This window comes from Zeus faber, assembly GCF_960531495.2.
Source record: "Zeus faber genome assembly, chromosome: 21".
Taxonomy (NCBI): domain Eukaryota; kingdom Metazoa; phylum Chordata; class Actinopteri; order Zeiformes; family Zeidae; genus Zeus; species Zeus faber.
This window is the reverse complement of record NC_137208.1, coordinates 658,801-680,644: the sequence shown is the minus strand read 5'-3', so window position 1 is coordinate 680,644 and position 21,844 is coordinate 658,801. Positions and strand designations below refer to the sequence as shown.

Genomic DNA, 21,844 nt, shown 5'->3' with positions numbered 1-21,844 from the left:
TCATCCATGTAACGTCAGTAAGGACCCCCACTCAAAACACAGGGTTTCATCCATGTAACGTCAGTAAGGACCCCCACCCAAAACACAGGGTTTCATCCATGTAACGTCAGTAAGGACCCCCACCCAAAACATGGGGTTTCATCCATGTAACGTCAGTAAGGACCCCCACTCAAAACACAGGGTTTCATCCATGTAACGTCAGTAAGGACCCCCACTCAAAACACGGGGTTTCATCCATGTAACGTCAGTAAGGACCCCCACTCAAAACACAGGGTTTCATCCATGTAACGTCAGTAAGGACCCCACTCAAAACACAGGGTTTCATCCATGTAACGTCAGTAAGGACCCCCACCCAAAACACAGGGTTTCATCCATGTAACGTCAGTAAGGACCCCCACTCAAAACACAGGGTTTCATCCATGTAACGTCAGTAAGGACCCCCACCCAAAACACAGGGTTTCATCCATGTAACGTCAGTAAGGACCCCCACCCAAAACATGGGGTTTCATCCATGTAACGTCAGTAAGGACCCCCACTCAAAACACAGGGTTTCATCCATGTAACGTCAGTAAGGACCCCCACCCAAAACACAGGGTTTCATCCATGTAACGTCAGTAAGGACCCCCACTCAAAACACGGGGTTTCATCCATGTAACGTCAGTAAGGACCCCCACTCAAAACACAGGGTTTCATCCATGTAACGTCAGTAAGGACCTCCACCCAAAACATGGGGTTTCATCCATGTAACGTCAGTAAGGACCCCCACTCAAAACACAGGGTTTCATCCATGTAACGTCAGTAAGGACCCCCACCCAAAACACAGGGTTTCATCCATGTAACGTCAGTAAGGACCCCCACTCAAAACACAGGGTTTCATCCATGTAACGTCAGTAAGGACCCCCACCCAAAACACAGGGTTTCATCCATGTAACGTCAGTAAGGACCCCCACTCAAAACACAGGGTTTCATCCATGTAACGTCAGTAAGGACCCCCACTCAAAACACAGGGTTTCATCCATGTAACGTCAGTAAGGACCTCCACCCAAAACATGGGGTTTCATCCATGTAACGTCAGTAAGGACCCCCACTCAAAACACAGGGTTTCATCCATGTAACGTCAGTAAGGACCCCCACCCAAAACACAGGGTTTCATCCATGTAACGTCAGTAAGGACCCCCACTCAAAACACAGGGTTTCATCCATGTAACGTCAGTAAGGACCCCCACCCAAAACACAGGGTTTCATCCATGTAACGTCAGTAAGGACCCCCACTCAAAACACAGGGTTTCATCCATGTAACGTCAGTAAGGACCCCCACCCAAAACACAGGGTTTCATCCATGTAACGTCAGTAAGGACCCCCACTCAAAACACAGGGTTTCATCCATGTAACGTCAGTAAGGACCCCCACTCAAAACACGGGGTTTCATCCATGTAACGTCAGTAAGGACCCCCACTCAAAACACGGGGTTTCATGCAGAACATGGGGGTCTGACATTTGTAACAGGTCCCCGGGTTTGTGCCGTGTGACCAATAAAGATTATTCTGCTCCGTGTGCCACTAGTCGTGTCTGCGCTGTGCGACGAGTCTTGTTTGCTCCGTGTGCCACTAGTCGTGTCTGCTCCAGTCTCATCATGTCCACTGCTCTGGAAAGCTACATCAACCGTATCCTCTCTGTGCTAACGGCTAACGCTAATGCTAACACTACGGGCTTTGCGCCGTGTTCCCTTCCTGTTCCCCGGGTGTTTGTTAGATGTTTCCTGTGTTTCATCCTCAGTCTGACTCCGTGCTGTTCAGTTTGATCCTCAACTTCCGGCAGGAACCGTCGCCATCGTCACGTCGGACGGAAGGATGATCGTGGTGAGTTAGCATTAGCCTGCTAGCCTGATGGATGAGATTCAACTGTTACATCAGTCAGAGTGTTCTGTCCTTTTCATATTTCAGCCTGTCTCTGTTTTTTGCCAATTTTATTTGGTCTTTTTTGTTTACTTTTCTGAAAGAACAAATTTAGAAAGTGTGTGTATGTGTGTGTGTGTGTGTGTGTGTATGTATGTATGTATGTGTATATATATATATATATATATGTGTGTGTGTGTGTGTGTGTGTGTGTGTATATATATATATATATATATATATATATATATATATATATATATATATGTGGAGGCCATCAGCCTGTGGCACTGCTGAGGTGTCATGGAGCCCAGGTTGCTTTGAGAGCAGCCTTCAGGTTATCTGCGTTGTTGGGTCTGGTGTCTCTCATCTTCCTCTTGACAGTACTCCATAGATTCTCTATGGGCTTCAGATCAGGCCAGTTTGCTGGCCCGTCAAGCACAGTGACACCACGGTCATCGAACCAGCTTTTGGGACCTTGGGCAGTTTGGGCAGGTGAAAATTAAATCAGCATCTCCATCCAGCTTATCAGCAGTAGGAAGCATGAAGTGCTCTAAAAGGTCCTGCTAGATGGGTGTGTTGACTGTGCACTTGAGAAAACACAGTGGAGCAACACCAGCAGATGACATGGCGGCCCAAATCATCACCGGCTGTGGAAACGTCACACTGGACTTCAAGCCATGTGGATTCTGTGCCTCTCCACTTTCCCTCCAGACTCTGGGACCTTGATTTCCAAATGACTTGCAAAATGTACTTTCATCTGAAAAGAGGACGTTGGACTGAGCAACAGTCCAGTTCTTTTCCTCCACAGTCCAGGTAAGAGGCGTCTGACGTCGTCTCTGCTTCAGGAGTGGCTTGACACGAGGAACGCCACATTTGCAGCCCGGGCCTCGGGTCGGTCTGTCCGTCGTGGCTCTTGATGCGCTGACTCCAGCCTCAGCTCACTCCTTGTCAAGCTCCCCCAAATTCTTGAATGGGTTTTGCTTGACCATCCTCTGGAGGCTGCGGTTATCCCTTTTGCTGGTGCACCTTTTCCTTCCACTCAACTTTCTATGAACATGCTTGGATACAGCGCTCAGTGAACAAGCAGCTTCTTTAGCAATGACCTTTAGTGGCTCAGCCTCCTTGTGGAGAGTGTCAATGACTGTCTTCTGGACATCTGTTAAGTCAGCAGTCTTCCCCAGGATTGTGTAGCCTAATGACCTATGCCGTTTCTCAACGCCAAGTACTTGGTAGTTGAGACTTGGTAGTTGGACTGGGGAGTACAAACTCCTGGGGACGGGAGGACGCAGGACGGTCATTCTGCCAAATGCATTGTGGGATACTTGTCTGTCCCAAGTCCGCACAAGTCACCACCCATGCATCCTCCATAAAATGGGCGGAGCAAGTCCACATCCTGGCATTTGAACTGGACTTGGCTTGATGCGTACTTTGAATTGGAACAGTACTTGGGCTGCGACTGATGACGTTTCACAAGTACAGACAAGTACACAAGTACAGACAAGTACACAAGTACAGACAAGAACACAAGTACACAAGTACAGACAAGTACACAAGTACAGATAAGAACGCATATTGAGAAAGGGCCCCAGACTGAGAGAGCATTTCAAGGCTCAGGAAACCTTTGCAGGTGTTTTGAGTTCATTAGCTGATGAGGGTGTGACTCCATGACTTTCCAATATTGTACTTTTTCACAATATTCAAATTTTCTGAGACACTGAATTTTGAGTTTTCGTTTTCTATAGCCACAATCATCAAAATTTCAAGAGATAAAGGCTTGAAATATTTCACTCTATATGTAATGAATCTATATAATATATGGGTTTCACTTTCTGAAATGAGTGACAAAAATATTGAACTTTTCATGATATTCTAAATGTATGGGTTGTGTGTATTTATGTGTGTGTGTGTGTGCATACTGTGTGTATATGTATTTATGTGTGTGTGTATACTGTGTGTGTGTATATGTATTTGTGTGTGTATGCTGTGTGTGTGTATATGTATTTGTGTGTGTGTGTGTGTGTGTGTGTGTGTGTGTGTGTGTGTGTGTGTGTGTGTGTATACTGTGTGTGTATATGTATTTATGTGTGTGTGTGCATGTGTGTGCGTATATGCTGTGTGTGTGTGTGTATATGCTGTGTGTATATGTATTTGTTTGTGTATATACTGTGTGTGTATGTATATGTATTTATGTGTGTGTACATGTGTGTGTGTATATACTGTGTGTATATGTATTTATGTGTGTGTGTGTGTGTATATACTGTGTGTGTGTGTGTGTATACATGTGTGTGTGTTCAGGGAACGCTGAAGGGCTTTGATCAAACCATCAACCTGATTCTGGATGAGAGTCATGAGCGAGTGTTTAGCTCCTCCCAGGGGGTGGAGCAGGTGGTGCTGGGGCTCTACATCGTCAGGGGGGACAACGTGTGAGTGACACCACTTCCTGTTTACTACTTCCTCTTACACCAGTGCTCAGTACATATATTGTTGGTGGGGTCAGTACACAGTGGTTGGGGTCAGTACACAGTGGTTGGGGTCAGTACACAGTGGGTGGGGTCAGTACACAGTGGGTGGGGTCAGTAGTCATGTTCCTCCTTCCTCCAAGTAAAACTACTAAACGTGTGTGTGTGTGTGTGTGTGTGTGTGTGTGTGTGTGTGTGTGTGTGTGTGTGTGTGTGTGTGTGTGTGTGTGTGTGTGTGTGTGTGTGCAGCGCTGTGATTGGGGAGATCGATGAGGAAACTGACTCCACGTTGGATCTTGGAAACATCAGGGCGGAGCCTCTCAACTCAGTGGCCCACTGAGGGGCGTGTCCTGGAGCCCTTAGGGGGCGTGTCCTGGAGCAGCTGGTTGACATTTTTTTTATATCAATAAAGTTCTGGATTTGTCTGGAGTTTGAATGTGATGTTCAGTGTGAATGTTGTTCCAAACATGTAACATGTTATATAATAACATGAACAGAACTTAAGTTTATTAAAGGTATTACAGTCATGTTATATAGTAACATGAACTTTAGTTTATTAAAGGTATTACAGTCATGTTATATAGTAACATCAACTTTAAAGGTATTACAGTCATGTTGTATAGTAACATGAACTTTAGTTTATTAAAGGTATTACAGTCATGTTATATAGTAACATGAACTTTAGTTTATTAAAGGTATTACAGTCATGTTATATAGTAACATCAACTTTAGTTTATTAAAGGTATTACAGTCATGTTATATAGTAACATCAACTTTAAAGGTATTACAGTCATGTTGTATAGTAACATGAACTTTAGTTTATTAAAGGTATTACAGTCATGTTATATAGTAACATCAACTTTAAAGGTATTAGTCATGTTGTATAGTAACATGAACTAGTTTTATTAAAGTATTAGTCGTGTTATAAAGTAACATGAACTTTAGTTTATTAAAGGTATTAGTCATGTTATAAAGTAACATGAACTTTAGTTTATTAAAGGTATTAGTCATGTTATAAAGTAACATGAACTTTAGTTTATTAAAGGTATTACAGTCATGTTGTATAGTAACATGAACTTTAGTTTTATTAAAGTTATTACAGTCATGTTATAAAGTAACATGAACTTTAGTTTATTAAAGGTATTACAGTCATGTTGTACAGTAACATGAACTTTAGTTTATTAAAGGTATTACAGTCATGTTGTATAGTAACATGAACTTTAGTTTATTAAAGGTATTACAGTCATGTTGTATAGTAACATGAACTTTAGTTTATTAAAGGTATTACAGTCATGTTGTATAGTAACATGAACTTTAGTTTATTAAAGGTATTACAGTCATGTTGTATAGTAACATGAACTTTAGTTTATTAAAGGTATTACAGTCATGTTATATAGTAACATGAACTTTAGTTTATTAAAGGTATTACAGTCATGTTATATAGTAACATGAACTTTAGTTTATTAAAGGTATTACAGTCATGTTATATAGTAACATGAACTTTAGTTTATTAAAGGTATTACAGTCATGTTATATAGTAACATGAACTTTAGTTTTATTAAAGTTATTACAGTCATGTTGTACAGTAACATGAACTTTAGTTTATTAAAGGTATTACAGTCATGTTGTACAGTAACATGAACTTTAGTTTATTAAAGGTATTACAGTCATGTTGTATAGTAACATGAACTTTAGTTTATTAAAGGTATTACAGTCATGTTGTACAGTAACATGAACTTTAGTTTATTAAAGGTATTACAGTCATGTTGTACAGTAACATGAACTTTAGTTTATTAAAGGTATTACAGTCATGTTGTATAGTAACATGAACTTTAGTTTATTAAAGGTATTACAGTCATGTTATATAGTAACATGAACTTTAGTTTATTAAAGGTATTACAGTCATGTTGTATAGTAACATGAACTTTAGTTTATTAAAGGTATTACAGTCATGTTGTACAGTAACATGAACTTTAGTTTATTAAAGGTATTACAGTCATGTTGTATAGTAACATGAACTTTAGTTTATTAAAGGTATTACAGTCATGTTGTACAGTAACATGAACTTTAGTTTATTAAAGGTATTACAGTCATGTTATATAGTAACATGAACTTTAGTTTATTAAAGGTATTACAGTCATGTTGTATAGTAACATGAACTTTAGTTTATTAAAGGTATTACAGTCATGTTATATAGTAACATGAACTTTAGTTTATTAAAGGTATTACAGTCATGTTGTACAGTAACATGAACTTTAGTTTATTAAAGGTATTACAGTCATGTTGTATAGTAACATGAACTTTAGTTTATTAAAGGTATTACAGTCATGTTGTATAGTAACATGAACTTTAGTTTTATTAAAGTTATAACAGTTATGTTTGATATTTTCATGGTAACAATAGAACCCTCATGCTGAGCCACTGAGTGGTATCACTATAATAATAATAATCATAATAATAATAATAATATAGACATGCAGTAGCTCTGTGCAGCGCTCGCTCTGAATATACTACATCCGGGTCACGTCGTGACGTCAGACAGTCGGGTTTTTTTCTTCCGGTCCCGCCCACTTCGGAAGATGGTGTCTTGGCGGGAACTGTTCAGTCCGAACAGGAATTGAGATCAAAAGGTAAAGATATGAATATTAATATTAATAACAATAAAATAACTTGTGTTAGTCATAACAATAACATTACTAGTGTTAGTCATAACAATAACATTACTACTGTTAGTAATAACAATAACATTACTGGTGTTACGAATAACAATACCATTACTGCTGTCAGTAATAATAACATTACTCGTCAATAGTCTAGTGTTAGTGATAACAATAACATTACTACTGTTAGAAATAACAATAACATTACTGATGTTACTAATAACAATACCATTACTGCTGTCAGTAATAATAACATTACTCGTCAATAGTCTAGTGTTAGTGATAACAATAACATTACTACTGTTAGAAATAACAATAACATTACTGATGTTACTAATAACAATACCATTACTGCTGTCAGTAATAATAACATTACTCGTCAATAGTCTGCCCCTGTAGCTGTAACTGTACACAGGTACTCCTCACTTAAAGACCGAGTTCCGTTCCTAGCACCTGGTCCTTAAGCAAATTGGTCGATAAGCGAGGACCCATGTTATTTAACAATAAGGGGGCGTGGCTAGTATATTTAGTGTATAGAGCGTATATAGTGTATATAGTGTATACAGTGTTATTTCACGTTAAGGGGGCGTGGCTGGTATATATAGTGTATATAGCGTGTATACAGTGTTATTTCACACTATGGGGGCGTGGCTGGTATATATAGTGTATATAGTATATATTCAAGATTCAAGAGGTTTATTTGTCACATACATACTTTCATACATATACACACTTTCATACAGTGAAATGTCGATTACGCACATTTTGGTATTTTTTAGTATTTATAGAGCTTATTGTGCGTAATCACCGGGTGTCATGACATTTCACTGCATATATGTATGAACGTATGTATATATATGTGACAAATAATCTCTTGAACTTGAACTTGAACTTGAACTTGTCAATGCAACGCACCCGGTGATTACACACAATATGTTCTAGACTGAACACAGTAGCTACCTAATAATTTCTACTTGACTAACTAACTGATTCCTAAAACGTAATGCAGTAAGTCGAATACTATAGAATAAAATAAAAATATATAGATTAAAATAAAATAAAATAAAATAAAATAAAAACTCAAGGGTAATGCAGGGTGGGGGTACAAAATTGATAAAGGGAATAGGCTTATGGATATGGGATAAACTTATGTATATAGGATAGGCTATTAATGTATATACAGATATGTGCATTAAAGTGGCATGTGAATAAAGTGAGGTAGTGTTTGTGAGATATACAGCACAGTATACAAGAGTACGGCGCGACAACACGGTAACACCGAACAACCCAGAACAGTGATACAGTATGCAGTACAGTATGCTACATACAGTACAAAAGGTAGTGGAGCCGATGTGTGTGGCTCAGTGAGAACCCCTGGTGAGGTCAGCATTGACAGTTCTTATGGCTTGAGGAAGAAACTCCGTCTCTTTTCTTGCTGTGTGACTGCGGAGGCGCTTGCCTGACCGTAGCAGCTGGAAAAGTCCGTTGTTTGGGTGGTGAGGATCCTTCATGATTCTGTAGCTCTGCTACTACACCTCCTGGTGTATAAGTCCTGCAGGGAGGGGAGGGTAGTACCAGTGGTACGTTGGGCTGAACGCACCACCCTCTGCAGGGCAGTCTGTCCTGAGCAGTACAGTTCCCAAACCAGGCAGCGATGTTGCCTGTCAGGATGCTCTCCACTGCTTCACAGTAGAAGGACTTGAGGATCCTCACTGAAACCCTGAATTTCCTCAGCTGCCTGAGGTGGTAAAGACGCTAGATGTAAAGACGAGTGTCTGTTTGTAAAGTCCATGTTAAGTCCTCTGTGATGTGGACTCCCAGGTATATTAAGCTGCTCACCCTGTCCACAGAAGTCCCATTAATCACCAAGGGCGTGCGCGTCCTCGGTTGTAATCCTCGCCTAAAGTCCACAATCAGCTCCTTAGTTTTGCTGACGTTCAGGTGGAGAATGTTGTCCTGGCACCAGAGTGACAGGTCAGCCACCTCCTCGCGGTAGGCCTTCTCATCGCTGTCGGTGATCAGACCCACGACAACGGTGTCGTCAGCAAACTTGATGATGGTGTTGGAGCTGGACCTGGCCACACAGTCATGTGTGTACAGGGAGCACAGTAGGGGGCTGAGGACGCAACCCTGGGGGGATCCTGTGTTCAGAGTGAGGGAGCTGGACATGTGCTTCCCCACCCTAATCACCTGGGGCTGGGCTGAGAGGAAGTCCAGGATCCAGGCACACAGAGGAGTGTTCAGTCCGAGCTCCTTCAGCTTGTCTGGTGGGGACTATGGTATTGAAAGCTGAACTATAATCGATGAACAGCAATCTCACATAGACCACCTTCCGGCCATCCAGGTGCGTGAGCGTGGTGTGCAGTACCTGGGAGACCGCGTAATCCGTGGATCTGTTCTGCCGGTACGAAACTGCAACGGGTCCAAGGTGCGGGGGAGGGAGGCGCAGATATAATCCTTAATCAGCCACTCAAAACACTTCATGACTCTCGAGGTGAGGGCCACTGGACGGTAGTCATTCAGGCAGGCAGGAGAGGCGATCTTCAGGACAGGAACGACGGTGGACCTCTATAATCAGAGCCCTCCTGACATCATGCTCAGACACTTAGAGTGCGCGCTCATCCCCAGCGATGTAACTCCAATCAGCAGCCACGTTAGCGGTGCTGTCGCTGGACTCAAACTGCGCATAAAAGGAGTTCAGTTCGTTGGCTAGGGAGGCGTCCACAATCGTGGCTGGGGAGGAGCTGCTCTTGTAGTTTGTAATAGTCCGCAGCCCCTCCCACTAGTGTCTGGTGAACGTTGCTCCATCTGTAGCTCCACAGTCTCCGTACGTCCATTTAGCGTCCTTCACCGCCCGCCGCAGATTGTTTGACACCGGTTTGTAACTGTCCATATTTCCGGATACAAGTCCGTCGTCGTAAGCGTCCGTGCGAGCATTCAGAGCGCAGTGGATGGATTTATCAACCCACGGCTTCTGGTTCGGAAATATCAGAACTTTCACCGTGGGAACGATGCTGTCCCCTAACGTAGCCACATAACTCACCGCTACGTCCGTAAACTTGCTGACGTCACTTGAACTTGATTGGAACATATCCCAGTCTGTCAGTCAGAGCGTCCTGAAGTGCAGCCTCTGATTGGTCTGTCCACCGCTTCACTTCCCTCGTCACCACCAATTCTCGCGCGATCAGAGGACTGTAAACGGGAACCAGGGAAATCGTGGCGTGATCTGATTTCCCAAAAGCAGGGAGCGAGACGGTCTTGTATCCGTTCTTGTAAGGTGTGGAGCAATGGTCCAAAGTTCTGTCTCCCCTCGTGGCACATTTGATGTGTTGGTGGAAATTATGCAGAACTTTTTTCAAGATTTGCCGTGTTAAAGTCCCCAGTCACCACCAAGCCGCGTCGGGATGTTTGTTTTGAAATGCGCACAACACATCATATAGGTATATATATTGTATATAGCATATATAGTGTATACAGTGTTATTTCACGGTAAGGGGGCGTGGCTGGTATCTATATAGTGTATATAGTGTATACAGTGTATACTGTGTTATTTCACGGGAAGGGGGTGTGGCTGGTATATACATACATATACATATATATACATAGTGTCTTCTTCTTTTGGCTGCTCCCGTTAGTGGTGGCCACATTGGATCATCTGCCTCCAACACCTTGTGTTCTGCGCATCTTCCTCCCTGACACCAGCCGCCTGCATGTCCTCCCTCAGCACCTCCATAAAGCTTCTCTTTTGCTTCCTCTTTCCCTCTTGCCTGGCAGCTCCACCCTCAGCCTCCTTCTCCCAATGTAACTCTCATCTCTCCTCCACACATGTCCAAACCATCTCAATCTGGCCTCTCTCACTTTTCAAGTTCAAGTTCAAGTTCAAGTTCAAGAGATTATTTGTCACATACATATACATACGTTCATACATATATGCAGTGAAATGTCGTTTTCCACCAAACTGTCCAACCTGAGCTGTCCCTCTAATGTCCTCATTCTTAAGCCTGTCCATCCTTGTCCCTCCCAATGAAAACCTCCACATCCTCAACTCTGCCATCTCCACTTCATCCACCTGCCTTTTTGTCAGTGCCACCGCCTCTAAACCGTACAACATGGCTGCTCTCACTACCGTCCTGTACACCTTCCCCTTCACTTTTGCTGGAACCCTTCTGTCACAGATCACTCCGGACACTCTTCTCCACCCACTCCACCCTGCCTGTACTCTCTTCTTCACCTCTCTCCTGCACGCTCAGCTGCTTTGGATGGTCGAACCCAAGTACTTGAACTCATCCGCCTTCTCCACCTCCACTTCTTGCATTCTCAGCTTTTCTCCGCCCTCCCTCCCATTCAGGCATGTATTGTGTCTTACTCCTGCTGACGTTCATTCCTCTTCTCCCTAATGCATGCCTCCACTTCTCCAGGCTCTCCTCCACCTGCTCCCTACTCTCGCTACAGATCACAATGTCATCCGTGAACATCATAGTCCACAGAGACTCCTGCCTGATTTCATCTGTTAACCTGTCCATCACCACTGCAACAAGAAAGGGCTCAGAGCTGATCCTTGATGCAGTCCCACCTCCACTTTGATGCCTTGGTCACGCCTACTGCACACCTTACTACTGTCTGACTGCCCTCATACATATCCTGTACCACTCTTATGTACGTCTCTGCTACCCCCGACTTCCTCATGCAATACCACACTTCCTCCCTCGGCACCCTATCATATGCTTTCTCTAAATCTACAAAGACACAGTGCAACTCCCTCTGGCCTTCCCTGTACTTTTCCATCAGTGTTCTTAAAGCAAACATGTCATCTGTAGTACTCTTTCCTGGCATGAAACCATACTGCTGCTCGCTGATCCCCACCGCTCCTCTTAACCTAGCCTTCACTAGCCTTTCCCATAGCTTCATGCTGTGGCTGATCAACTTTATTCCCCTGTAGTTACTACAGCTCTGTACGTCTCCCTTATTCTTGAAGATGGTACCAGTACACTTCTTCTCCACTCCTCCGGCATCCTTTCCCTTTCCAGGATGGTGTTAAACAGTCTCGTTAGGAACGTTACTGCCATCTCACCTAAACATTTCCATGCTTCCCCAGGTATGTCATCTAGACCAACTGCCTTTCCACTCTTCATCTTCTTTAATGCTGTTCTCACCTCATCCTTGATAATTTGCTGCACTTCTTGATCCACTATCCCCACATCATCCACTCTTCTCTCCCTCTCATTTTCTTCATTCATCAACTCCTCAAAGTACTCCTTCCACCTTTCTAACACTCTCCTCACTCTCCTCACTAGTCAGCACATTCCCATCATTATCCTTCATCACCCTAACCGGCTGTACATCCTTCCCAGCTTGGTCCCTTTGTCTTGCCAATCGGTACAAGTCCTTTCCTCCTTCCTTACTGTCCAACCTCTCATACAACTCCTCATACGCCTTTTCCTTTTCCTTTGCCACTTCTCTCTTCGCCTTGTGCCCCATCAGCTTGTACTCCTGTCTACTTTCTTCACCTCTCTGACTATCCCATTTCTTCTTTGCCAACCTCTTCTGCTCTATGCTCTCCTTTACTTCCTTATTCCACCACAAAGAGTCCTTGTCTTCCTTCCTCTTCCTGCATGATACACAGAGTACCTTCTTGGTCGTCTCCCTCACCACTTCTGCAGTTGTTTCCCAGTCATCTGGTAACCGTTCATTCCCCCCTATTGCCTGACTTACCTCTTCACTAAATTGCAAGCAACACTCCTCCTTTTTCAACTTCCATCCTTTTACCTTTGGCTCTTCATTCACTCACTTTCCTCTTCTTGGCCTCCAGAGTCATCCTACTGACCACCATCTGATGCTGACTAGCAACACACTCCCCTACCACCACTTTGCAGTCACTTATCTCTTTCAGATTGCAGCTCCTGCATAAGATGAAGCCCACCTGTGTGCACCTTCCTCCATTCTTGTATGTCACCCATTGTTCCTCCCTCTTCTTGAAATACGTATTCACAACAGCCAATTCCATCCTTTTGGCAAAAGGATCCCGTTTTTTATCACAATGTCCGCCAAAAAAGCATCGACAGTGATCTCCTACGGCCCGATACACTCGTGGATATAAAAACTTCCCTGAAAGAATAACTTTGGGACTTTTATCCATGGATACAGAGTGGCCGCCAGAAATTTTACATGCCAACGCTCTCAACAAAAACAACAACAATGGAGCCGCTGTTCCACGGGCAGGCCCATGGAGAAAGCACCATGGTAAACGAGACGGCATTCAGTCAGAATGAGGACACAACCTTAGCGTACAACTCTGCCAAGCATCCTTCTTGCCAACGTTCAGTCTCTTCAGAACAAGATGGATGAACTTCGATCGAGGATTAAATTCCAACGGGATACGAGAAACTGCTGCGTCCTCTGCCTGACGGAGACATGGCTGAACCCGCTGGTGCCAGACCACGGCATACGTCCAGCCGAGTCCTTCTCTGTGTTCCGCACCGACAGGTCGGAGGAGTCGGGGAAATCCAAGAGTGGAGGTGTCTGCCTTACGAAATACAGCTGCTGGTGTAACCCAAAAAAAACATCCAATCAGAGGCCGCACTTCAGGACGCTCTGACTGACGTAGACTGGGACATGTTCCAATCAAGTTCCAATGATGTCAGTGAGTTTACGGAAGTAGCTGTGGGCTCCATAGCTACGCTGGCGGACAGCGTCGTTCCTCCGGCGAAAGTTCGGATATTTCCGAACCGGAAGCCGTGGGTGGATAAATCCATCCGCGGTGCTCTGAATGCTCACACAGTCGCTTACAACTACGGTCTTGTATCCGGAAACATAAACAATTACAAAGCGGCGTCGTACAATCTGCGGAGGGTGGTGAAGGACACTAAATGGACGTACGGAGAGACCGTGGAGCTACAGATGGAGCAACAGGACACCAGACGCTTGTGGGAGGGGCTGCGGACTATAATGAACTACAAGAGCAGCTCCTCCCCAGCCACAAGTGTGGCCGCCTCCCTAGCCAACGAACTGAACTCCTTTTATGCGCTGTTTGAGTCTGGCAACAGCACCGCTAGCTTGCTGTCTAATTGGAGTTACATCGCTGGGGATGAGCCCGCACTCTCTGTGTCTGAGCATGACGTCATTAGGGCTCTGATGCGTGTCAACACCAGGAAAGCTGCAGGCCCACATGGCATATCTGGACAAGTACTGAAGACCTGTGCTAACCAGCTAGCCACGATGCTCACTACGATATTCAACATCTCCCTGGCTGAATCAGTGGTCCCGTCCTGCTTCAAGAGGTCCACCGTCGTTCCTGTCCCGAAGATCGCCTCTCCTGCCTGGCTGAATGACTACCGTCCGGTGGCCCTCACCTCGGTGGTCATGAAGTGTTTAGAGAGGCTTATTAAGGATTATATCTGCGCCTCCCTCCCTCGCACATTGGACCCGTTGCAGTTTGTGTACCGGCAGAACAGATCCACGGATGACGCGGTCTCCCAGGTACTGCACACCACGCTCACACACCTGGATGGCCGGAAGGGGACCTATGTGAGATTGCTGTTCATCGCTTATAGTTCAGCTTTCAATACCATAGTCCCCATCAGACTGGCTGCAGATCTGCAGGAGCTAGGACTGAACACTCCGCTGTGTGCCTGGATCCTGGACTTCCTTACAGCCAGGCCCCAGGTGGTTAGGGTGGGGTGGTACACGTCCAGCTCCCACACTCTGAACACAGGATCCCCAGGATCCCCCCCGTCCTCAGCCCCCTACTGTACTCCCTGTACACACATGACTGTGTCGCCAGGTCCAGCTCCAACACCATCATCAAGTTTGCTGACGACACCGTTGTCGTGGGCCTGATCACCGACGGCGATGAGAAGGCCTACCGCGAGGAGGTGGCTGACCTGTCACTCTGGTGCCAGGACAACAGCCTCCACCTGAACGTCAGCAAAACTAAGGAGCTGATTGTGGACTTTAGGCGAGGATTACAACCGAGGACGCACACGCCCTTGGTGATGAATGGGACTTCTGTTGACAGGGTGAGCAGCTTCAAGTACCTGGGAGTCCACATCACAGAGGATTTAACATGGACTTTACAAACAGACACTCTGGTAAGAAAGGTGAAGCAGCGTCTTTACCACCTCAGGCAGCTGAGGAAACTCAGGGTCTTCTACTGTATGTATATGTATGTGATGAATAAACCTCTTGAATCTTGAATCTCCCCCCTTCCACCTGGTCTCTTGTACACATAGTACATCTACCTTCCTTCTCTCCATCATGTCAGCCAGCTCTCTCACTTTACCCTTCATCGTGCCAACGTTCAAAGTTCCTACTCTACTTTATTCCTTCCTACTCCTCTTCTTCCTCTTCTTCTTCTTCTTCCTCTTCTTCCTCTTCTTCCTCTTCTTCTTCTTCTTCCTCTTCTTCTTCTTCTTCTTCTTCTTCTTCTTCTTCTTCAGTGGTGGTGGTTGTTATGCTGGGCCTCCACCGATGTGGTTTGGAAATCAGATTTGTTGTCCTCATGTTTGATTTGATGCTTTTTGCGCTGCTTGTCCTTCCTGTCGCAGCCTCTCTATTCATCCGGCACTGATGATACACTGGCTTGTGCACCCCAGTGGCTAGATTTAGTGTATATAGTGTATATAGTATATATAGTGTATATAGTGTAGAATTTTTATGTAGTGTATATAGTGTATATCATATATATAGTGTATATACTGTAGTATATATAGTATATAAAGTGTATATTGTATATATAGTATAGCTAGCGTATATATAGTATTTACTATATTAAGGGTGATGAGATGAGATGCTTGGTATTATATACAGTGTACAATACAGACTGGTCAGAGAGCTGGTCGTAAGTCTAAAGGCGGGTTAAGTGAGGAGTACCTGTATATAATATAATAAAATATCAATATAATATATTATTATATCATATATATTATATCAAGTTAGAGTTCAAGAGATTATTTGTCACATACATATACACGCACATTTTAGTATTTTTAGAGCTTATAGAGCTTATTTTGCGTAATCACCGGGTGTCATGACATTTCACTGCATATATGTATTATATAATATATATGATATAATATATTATATTATATATAATGTTATTTTTTTATATTATAATATAATATATATTATTTTTTAACTCTATAGAATCATTGTCCTCGTTATTAAAGAATGACACTTCAGCCCCATGTGACCCCAGGAAGTCCTTGTTGCTATGGTGACGGCAGCTTGGTGTTTGTGTGTGTGTGTGTGTGTGTGTGTGGTAGCATGCCGTCAAACGTGGAGGTGAAGGCGTGCGTGCACGATGTGGCCTGTCTCACTGAGCGTGCCCGGCAGCTCAGCCAATCAGAGGCAACACTGCAACAGAGAGACACCTTCTACAGCTGCAGCCGAGGACGCCTGAAGCTGAGGGACTTCCTGGTACACACACACACACACACACACACACTATGTCATGGTTCAGCTTCCTGTTTCCTCTTCCTTTTTCCACTTCCTGTTTTCACTTCCTGTTTCCTCTTCCTGTTTCCACTTACTGTTTCCCCTTCCTGTTTTCACGTCCTGTTTCCTCTTCCTGTTTCCGCTTCCTCTTTCCTCTTCCTTTTTCCTGTTCCTGTTTTCACTATCTGTTTCCTCTTCCTGTCTTCACTTAATGTTTCCACTTCCTGTTTTCACTTCCTGTTTCCTCTTCCTGTTTCCACTTCATGTTTCCACTTCATGTTTCCACTTCCTGGTTTCACTTCCTGTTCCCAGGACGGCACAGGAGAGCTGATCTTCTACGAGCGTCCAGACACCGAGGGTCCCAAAGTGTCCTCGTACTGCGTCAGTACCACCAGGGACCCCCAGGGGCTGCGGGTACCAAGCGCTGCACACTGCATGTTTACAATACACCCTACCTGTCCCCCCCAGGGGCCCCTAGTGGCCAGTGGCCCCCCGGGGCCCCCTAGTGGCCAATTGCCCTCCGGGGACCCCAAGTGACCAGTTGCCCTCCGGGGGCCCCCAAGTGGCCAGTTGCCCTCCGGGGGCAGGTGACTTTTCTTTTTGTTGTAATATTTTAACTTTTTGTTTAGCAACATTTAATATAAATACAGATTATTATGGGATGGAGAATGGCTGACAACAGACAAGAGCTACTGGACTGTGTGTGTGTGTGTGTGTGTGTGTGTGTGTGCGTGCACCAGGAGGTACTCTCTAGCGCCCTGTGTGTTCGGGGTGAGGTGGTGAAGCAGCGTCGTCTCTTCCTGGTCGGACAAACCAGGGTTCACCTGGACACAGTGGAAGGACTGGGACACTTCCTGGAGCTGGAGGTACACACTATGTACACACAATGTACACACTATGTACACACTATGTACACACTGTGAACACACGATGTACACGCTATGTACACACTTTGAACACACTATGTACAAACTGACCACACTATGTACACACTGTGTACACACTGTCAACACACTATGTACATACTATGTACACACTGTAAACACACCATGTACACACTGTGAACACACTATGTACACACTATGTACACACTGTGAACACACTATGTACACACTGTGAACACACTATGTACACACTGAACACACTATGTACACACTATGTACACAATGTGAACACACTATGTACACACTGTGAACACACTATGTACACACTATGTACACACTGTGAACACACTATGAACACTATGTACAAACTGTGAACACACTGTACACACTGTGAACACACTGTACACACTGTGAACACATTATGAACAAACTATGTACACTGTACACACTATGTACACTCAAATTTGGCACAGAAAGATGAACATTTGTTTAGTAAAATGTCCTGTCTACCTGCTGGACAGGTGTGGTATATCAAGACGCAGAGCATGTATTATTGACCTTATGAAGGACAATAAAAGACCTCCATGCTCCACCTGCAGCACCGTGTGAGACGGAACGCTGATGAGATCATTGACTCAGGGAGGGTCTTCGGGAAGGGTCCTCAGGCAGGGTCTCCAGGGATGGTCTTCAGGGATGGTCTTCGGGAAGGGTCTTCAGGAAGAGTCTACAGGAATATTCTTCAGGAAGGGTCTTCGGGGAAGGTCTTCAGGAATATTCCTCAGGAAGGGTCTTCGGGGAAGGTCTTCAGGGATGGTCTTCAGGAAGGGTCTTCAAAGAGGGTCAACACTGGAAAAGGTCTTCTTCAGGTCCATCCTGGTTGAGCTGAAAGTCCTGTTCCTCCAAGTCTTCATAGAGCATTTCTGGGACATTCTGGATCCTACTGGATCTGGTGGTCACATTCTGTTCCACGACTAGAGGAATTTCTGTCTATAAACCTGATCAGCCCCCTCTTCATGTTGCCAAAACAGCTCTGACACGTGGAGGCATGGACTCCACTGGACTCTGAAGGTGTCCTGTGGTATCTGGCACCAAGACGTTAGCAGCAGATCCTTTAAGTCCTGGAAGTTAGAGGTGGAGCCCCCATGGATCTTGCTTGTTGCTCCAGCACATCCCACAGATGCTCCATCGGATCAGACCCTAACCCCACCCAGCCACATGATGTAGAAGAAAAGGTGATTCATCAGACCTCCACCTTCTTCCATTGCTCCATGGTCCAGTTGTGACGCTGACGTGTCCATTGTAGGAGCTTTCAGGGGTGGACAGGGGTCAGCATGGACACTCCCATACGCAGCAAGCTGCCATGCACTGTGTTCTACCTTTCTATCATAGCAACATTCACTGTTTCACCACTTTGTGCTACAGTAGTTCTTCTGTGGGATCCAACCAGGCAGGCTAGACTTGGCTCCCCACGTGCATCACTGAGCCTTGGGCCCCATGACCCTGTCGCCAGTTCACCGGTCGTCCTTCCTTGGACACTTTTGGAAGGTTGTAACCACTGCACAGCAGGAACAGCCAACAAGACCTGAGCTTGTGGAGATGCTCTGACCCAGTCGTCTAGCATAACAATGTGCTCCTTGTCAAATATATATACAGTATATATATATATATATATATATATATATATATATATATATATATATATATATATATATATATATATATACCCACACACACAGTATATACACTCACCGGCCACTTTAGTTGTTACACCTGTTCAATTGCTTGTAAACACAAATAGCTAATCAGCCAATCACATGGCAGCAGCTCATTGCTTGGAGGCATGTAGACGTGGTCAGGATGACTTGCTGAAGTTCAAACCCAGCATCAGAACGGAGAAGAAAGGGGATTTAAGTGACTTTGAACGTGGCATGGTTGTTGGTGCCAGAGAGGCTGGTCTGAGTATTTCAGAAACTGCTGACCTACTGGGATTTTCACGCACAACCACCTCCAGGGTTTACAGAGAACGGTCCCAAAAAGAGAAAATATCCAGTGAGCGGCAGTTGTGTGGACGAAATGCCCGGTTGAGGTCAGAGGTCAGAGGAGAATGGGCAGACTGGTTCCAGACGATAGAAAGGAAACAGTCACTCAAATAAGCACCGGTTACAACCAAGGTTTGCATCTATAAGGCACAACACGTGGAACCTTGAAGCAGATGAGCTGCAGCAGCAGAAGACCACACCCGGTGCTGCTCCTGTCAGCTCACAACAGGAAACTCAGGCACCAACAATGGAGGAATAGAAGATTGTAAACACGTTGCCTGGTCTGATGAGACTCCATTTCAGCTGCCACCTTCAGATGGTCGGGTCAGAATGTGGTGTAAACAACATGAAAGCATGGCTCCATCCTGCCTGGTATCAAGGGTTCAGGGTGGTGCTGGTGGTGTAATGGTGTGTTGGATATTTTCTTGGCACACTTTGGGCCCTTAGTACCAAGTGAACATGGTTTAAAGGCCACATCGTACCTGAGTATTGTTGCTGAGCATGTCCATCCCATAATGAGCACAGTGCAGCATCTTGTGATGCTACTTCCAGCAGGATAATGCAGCACGTCACAAAGCTCAAAGCATCTCAAAGTGGTTTCTTCAACATGACAATGAGTTGACTGTACTCCAATGGCCTCCACCCTCCACATGTCAATCCGGTAGAGCAGCTTTGGGAGGTGGTGCAACGGGAGCTTGCCCTCCACCCTCACCACATGTCAATCCAGTAGAGCAGCTTTGGGAGGTGGTGCAACGGGAGCTTGGCCTCCACCCTCACCACACGTTAACCCAATAGAGCAGCTTTGGGAGGTGGTGCAACGGGAGCTTGGCCTCCACCCTCACCACATGTCAACGCAGTAGAGCAGCTTTGGGAGGGGGTGCAATGGGAGCTTGGCCTCCACCCTCACCACATGTCAATCCAGTAGAGCAGCTTTGGGAGGTGGTGCAACGGGAGCTTGGCCTCCACCCTCACCACACGTTAACCCAGTAGAGCAGCTTTGGGAGGTGGTGCAACGGGAGCTTGGCCTCCACCCTCACCACATGTCAACGCAGTAGAGCAGCTTTGGGAGGGGTGCAACGGGAGCTTGGCCTCCACCCTCACCACATGTCAACCCAGTAGAGCAGCTTTGGGAGGTGGTGCAACGGGAGCTTGGCCTCCACCCTCACCACATGTCAATCCAGTAGAGCAGCTTTGGGAGGTGGTGCAACGGGAGCTTGGCCTCCACCCTCACCACATGTCAATCCAGTAGAGCAGCTTTGGGAGGTGGTGCAACGGGAGCTTGGCCTCCACCCTCACCACACGTTAACCCAGTAGAGCAGCTTTGGGAGGTGGTGCAACGGGAGCTTGGCCTCCACCCTCACCACATGTCAACGCAGTAGAGCAGCTTTGGGAGGTGGTGCAACGGGAGCTTGGCCTCCACCCTCACCACATGTCAACCCAGTAGAGCAGCTTTGGGAGGGGTGCAACGGGAGCTTGGCCTCCACCCTCACCACATGTCAACCCAGTAGAGCAGCTTTGGGAGGTGGTGCAACGGGAGCTTGGCCTCCACCCTCACCACATGTCAATCCAGTAGAGCAGCTTTGGGAGGTGGTGCAACGGGAGCTTGGCCTCCACCCTCACCACATGTCAATCCAGTAGAGCAGCTTTGGGAGGTGGTGCAACGGGAGCTTGGCCTCCACCCTCACCACATGTTAACCCAGTAGAGCAGCTTTGGGAGGTGGTGCAACGGGAGCTTGGCCTCCACCCTCACCACATGTCAACGCAGTAGAGCAGCTTTGGGAGGTGGTGCAACGGGAGCTTGGCCTCCACCCTCACCACATGTCAATCCAGTAGAGCAGCTTTGGGAGGTGGTGCAACGGGAGCTTGGCCTCCACCCTCACCAAATGTCAATCCAGTAGAGCAGCTTTGGGAGGTGGTGCAACGGGAGCTTGGCCTCCACCCTCACCACATGTCAATCCAGTAGAGCAGCTTTGGGAGGTGGTGCAACGGGAGCTTGGCCTCCACCCTCACCAAATGTCAATCCAGTAGAGCAGCTTTGGGAGGTGCTGCAACGGGAGCTTGGCCTCCACCCTCACCACATGTCAATCCAGTAGAGCAGCTTTGGGAGGTGGTGCAACGGGAGCTTGGCCTCCACCCTCACCACATGTCAACGCAGTAGAGCAGCTTTTGGAGGTGGTGCAACGAGAGCTTGGCCTCCACCCTCACCACATGTCAACCCAGTAGAGCAGCTTTGGGAGGGGGTGCAATGGGAGCTTGGCCTCCACCCTCACCACATGTCAACCCAGTAGAGCAGCTTTGGGAGGTGGTGCAACGGGAGCTTGGCCTCCACCCTCACCACATGTCAATCCAGTAGAGCAGCTTTGGGAGGTGGTGCAACGGGAGCTTGGCCTCCACCCTCACCAAATGTCAATCCAGTAGAGCAGCTTTGGGAGGTGGTGCAACGGGAGCTTGGCCTCCACCCTCACCACATGTCAA

General features: G+C 45.9%; 2 protein-coding genes across 5 annotated transcripts in view; both read left to right on the top strand.

Moving 5' to 3' along the window:
- Positions 1–1,585: 1,585 nt before the first annotated feature.
- lsm8 (LSM8 homolog, U6 small nuclear RNA associated) lies at positions 1,586–4,783 on the top strand. The gene is made up of 4 exons (XM_080022591.1): positions 1,586–1,664; positions 1,819–1,859; positions 4,191–4,318; positions 4,604–4,783. Exons 1-4 carry the CDS (start codon positions 1,634–1,636, stop codon positions 4,692–4,694), a joined length of 291 nt encoding a protein of 96 aa, XP_079878717.1. The 5' UTR covers positions 1,586–1,633; the 3' UTR covers positions 4,695–4,783.
- Positions 4,784–6,907: 2,124 nt separating this feature from the next.
- The window catches only part of LOC307246565 (uncharacterized protein), a 19,220-nt gene continuing 4,283 nt past the window's right edge, over positions 6,908–21,844 (top strand). For all 4 annotated transcript variants that reach the window (XR_013844706.1, XM_080022529.1, XM_080022528.1 and 1 more), the window contains exons 1-4: positions 6,908–6,984; positions 16,275–16,428; positions 16,759–16,860; positions 17,187–17,312. Coding sequence is in view for 3 of the 4 variants with exons in the window: in XM_080022529.1 (XP_079878655.1) it covers positions 16,276–16,428; positions 16,759–16,860; positions 17,187–17,312 (381 nt within the window). In the remaining variant the exon portion in view is untranslated. The remainder of the gene's footprint in view (positions 6,985–16,274; positions 16,429–16,758; positions 16,861–17,186; positions 17,313–21,844) is intronic.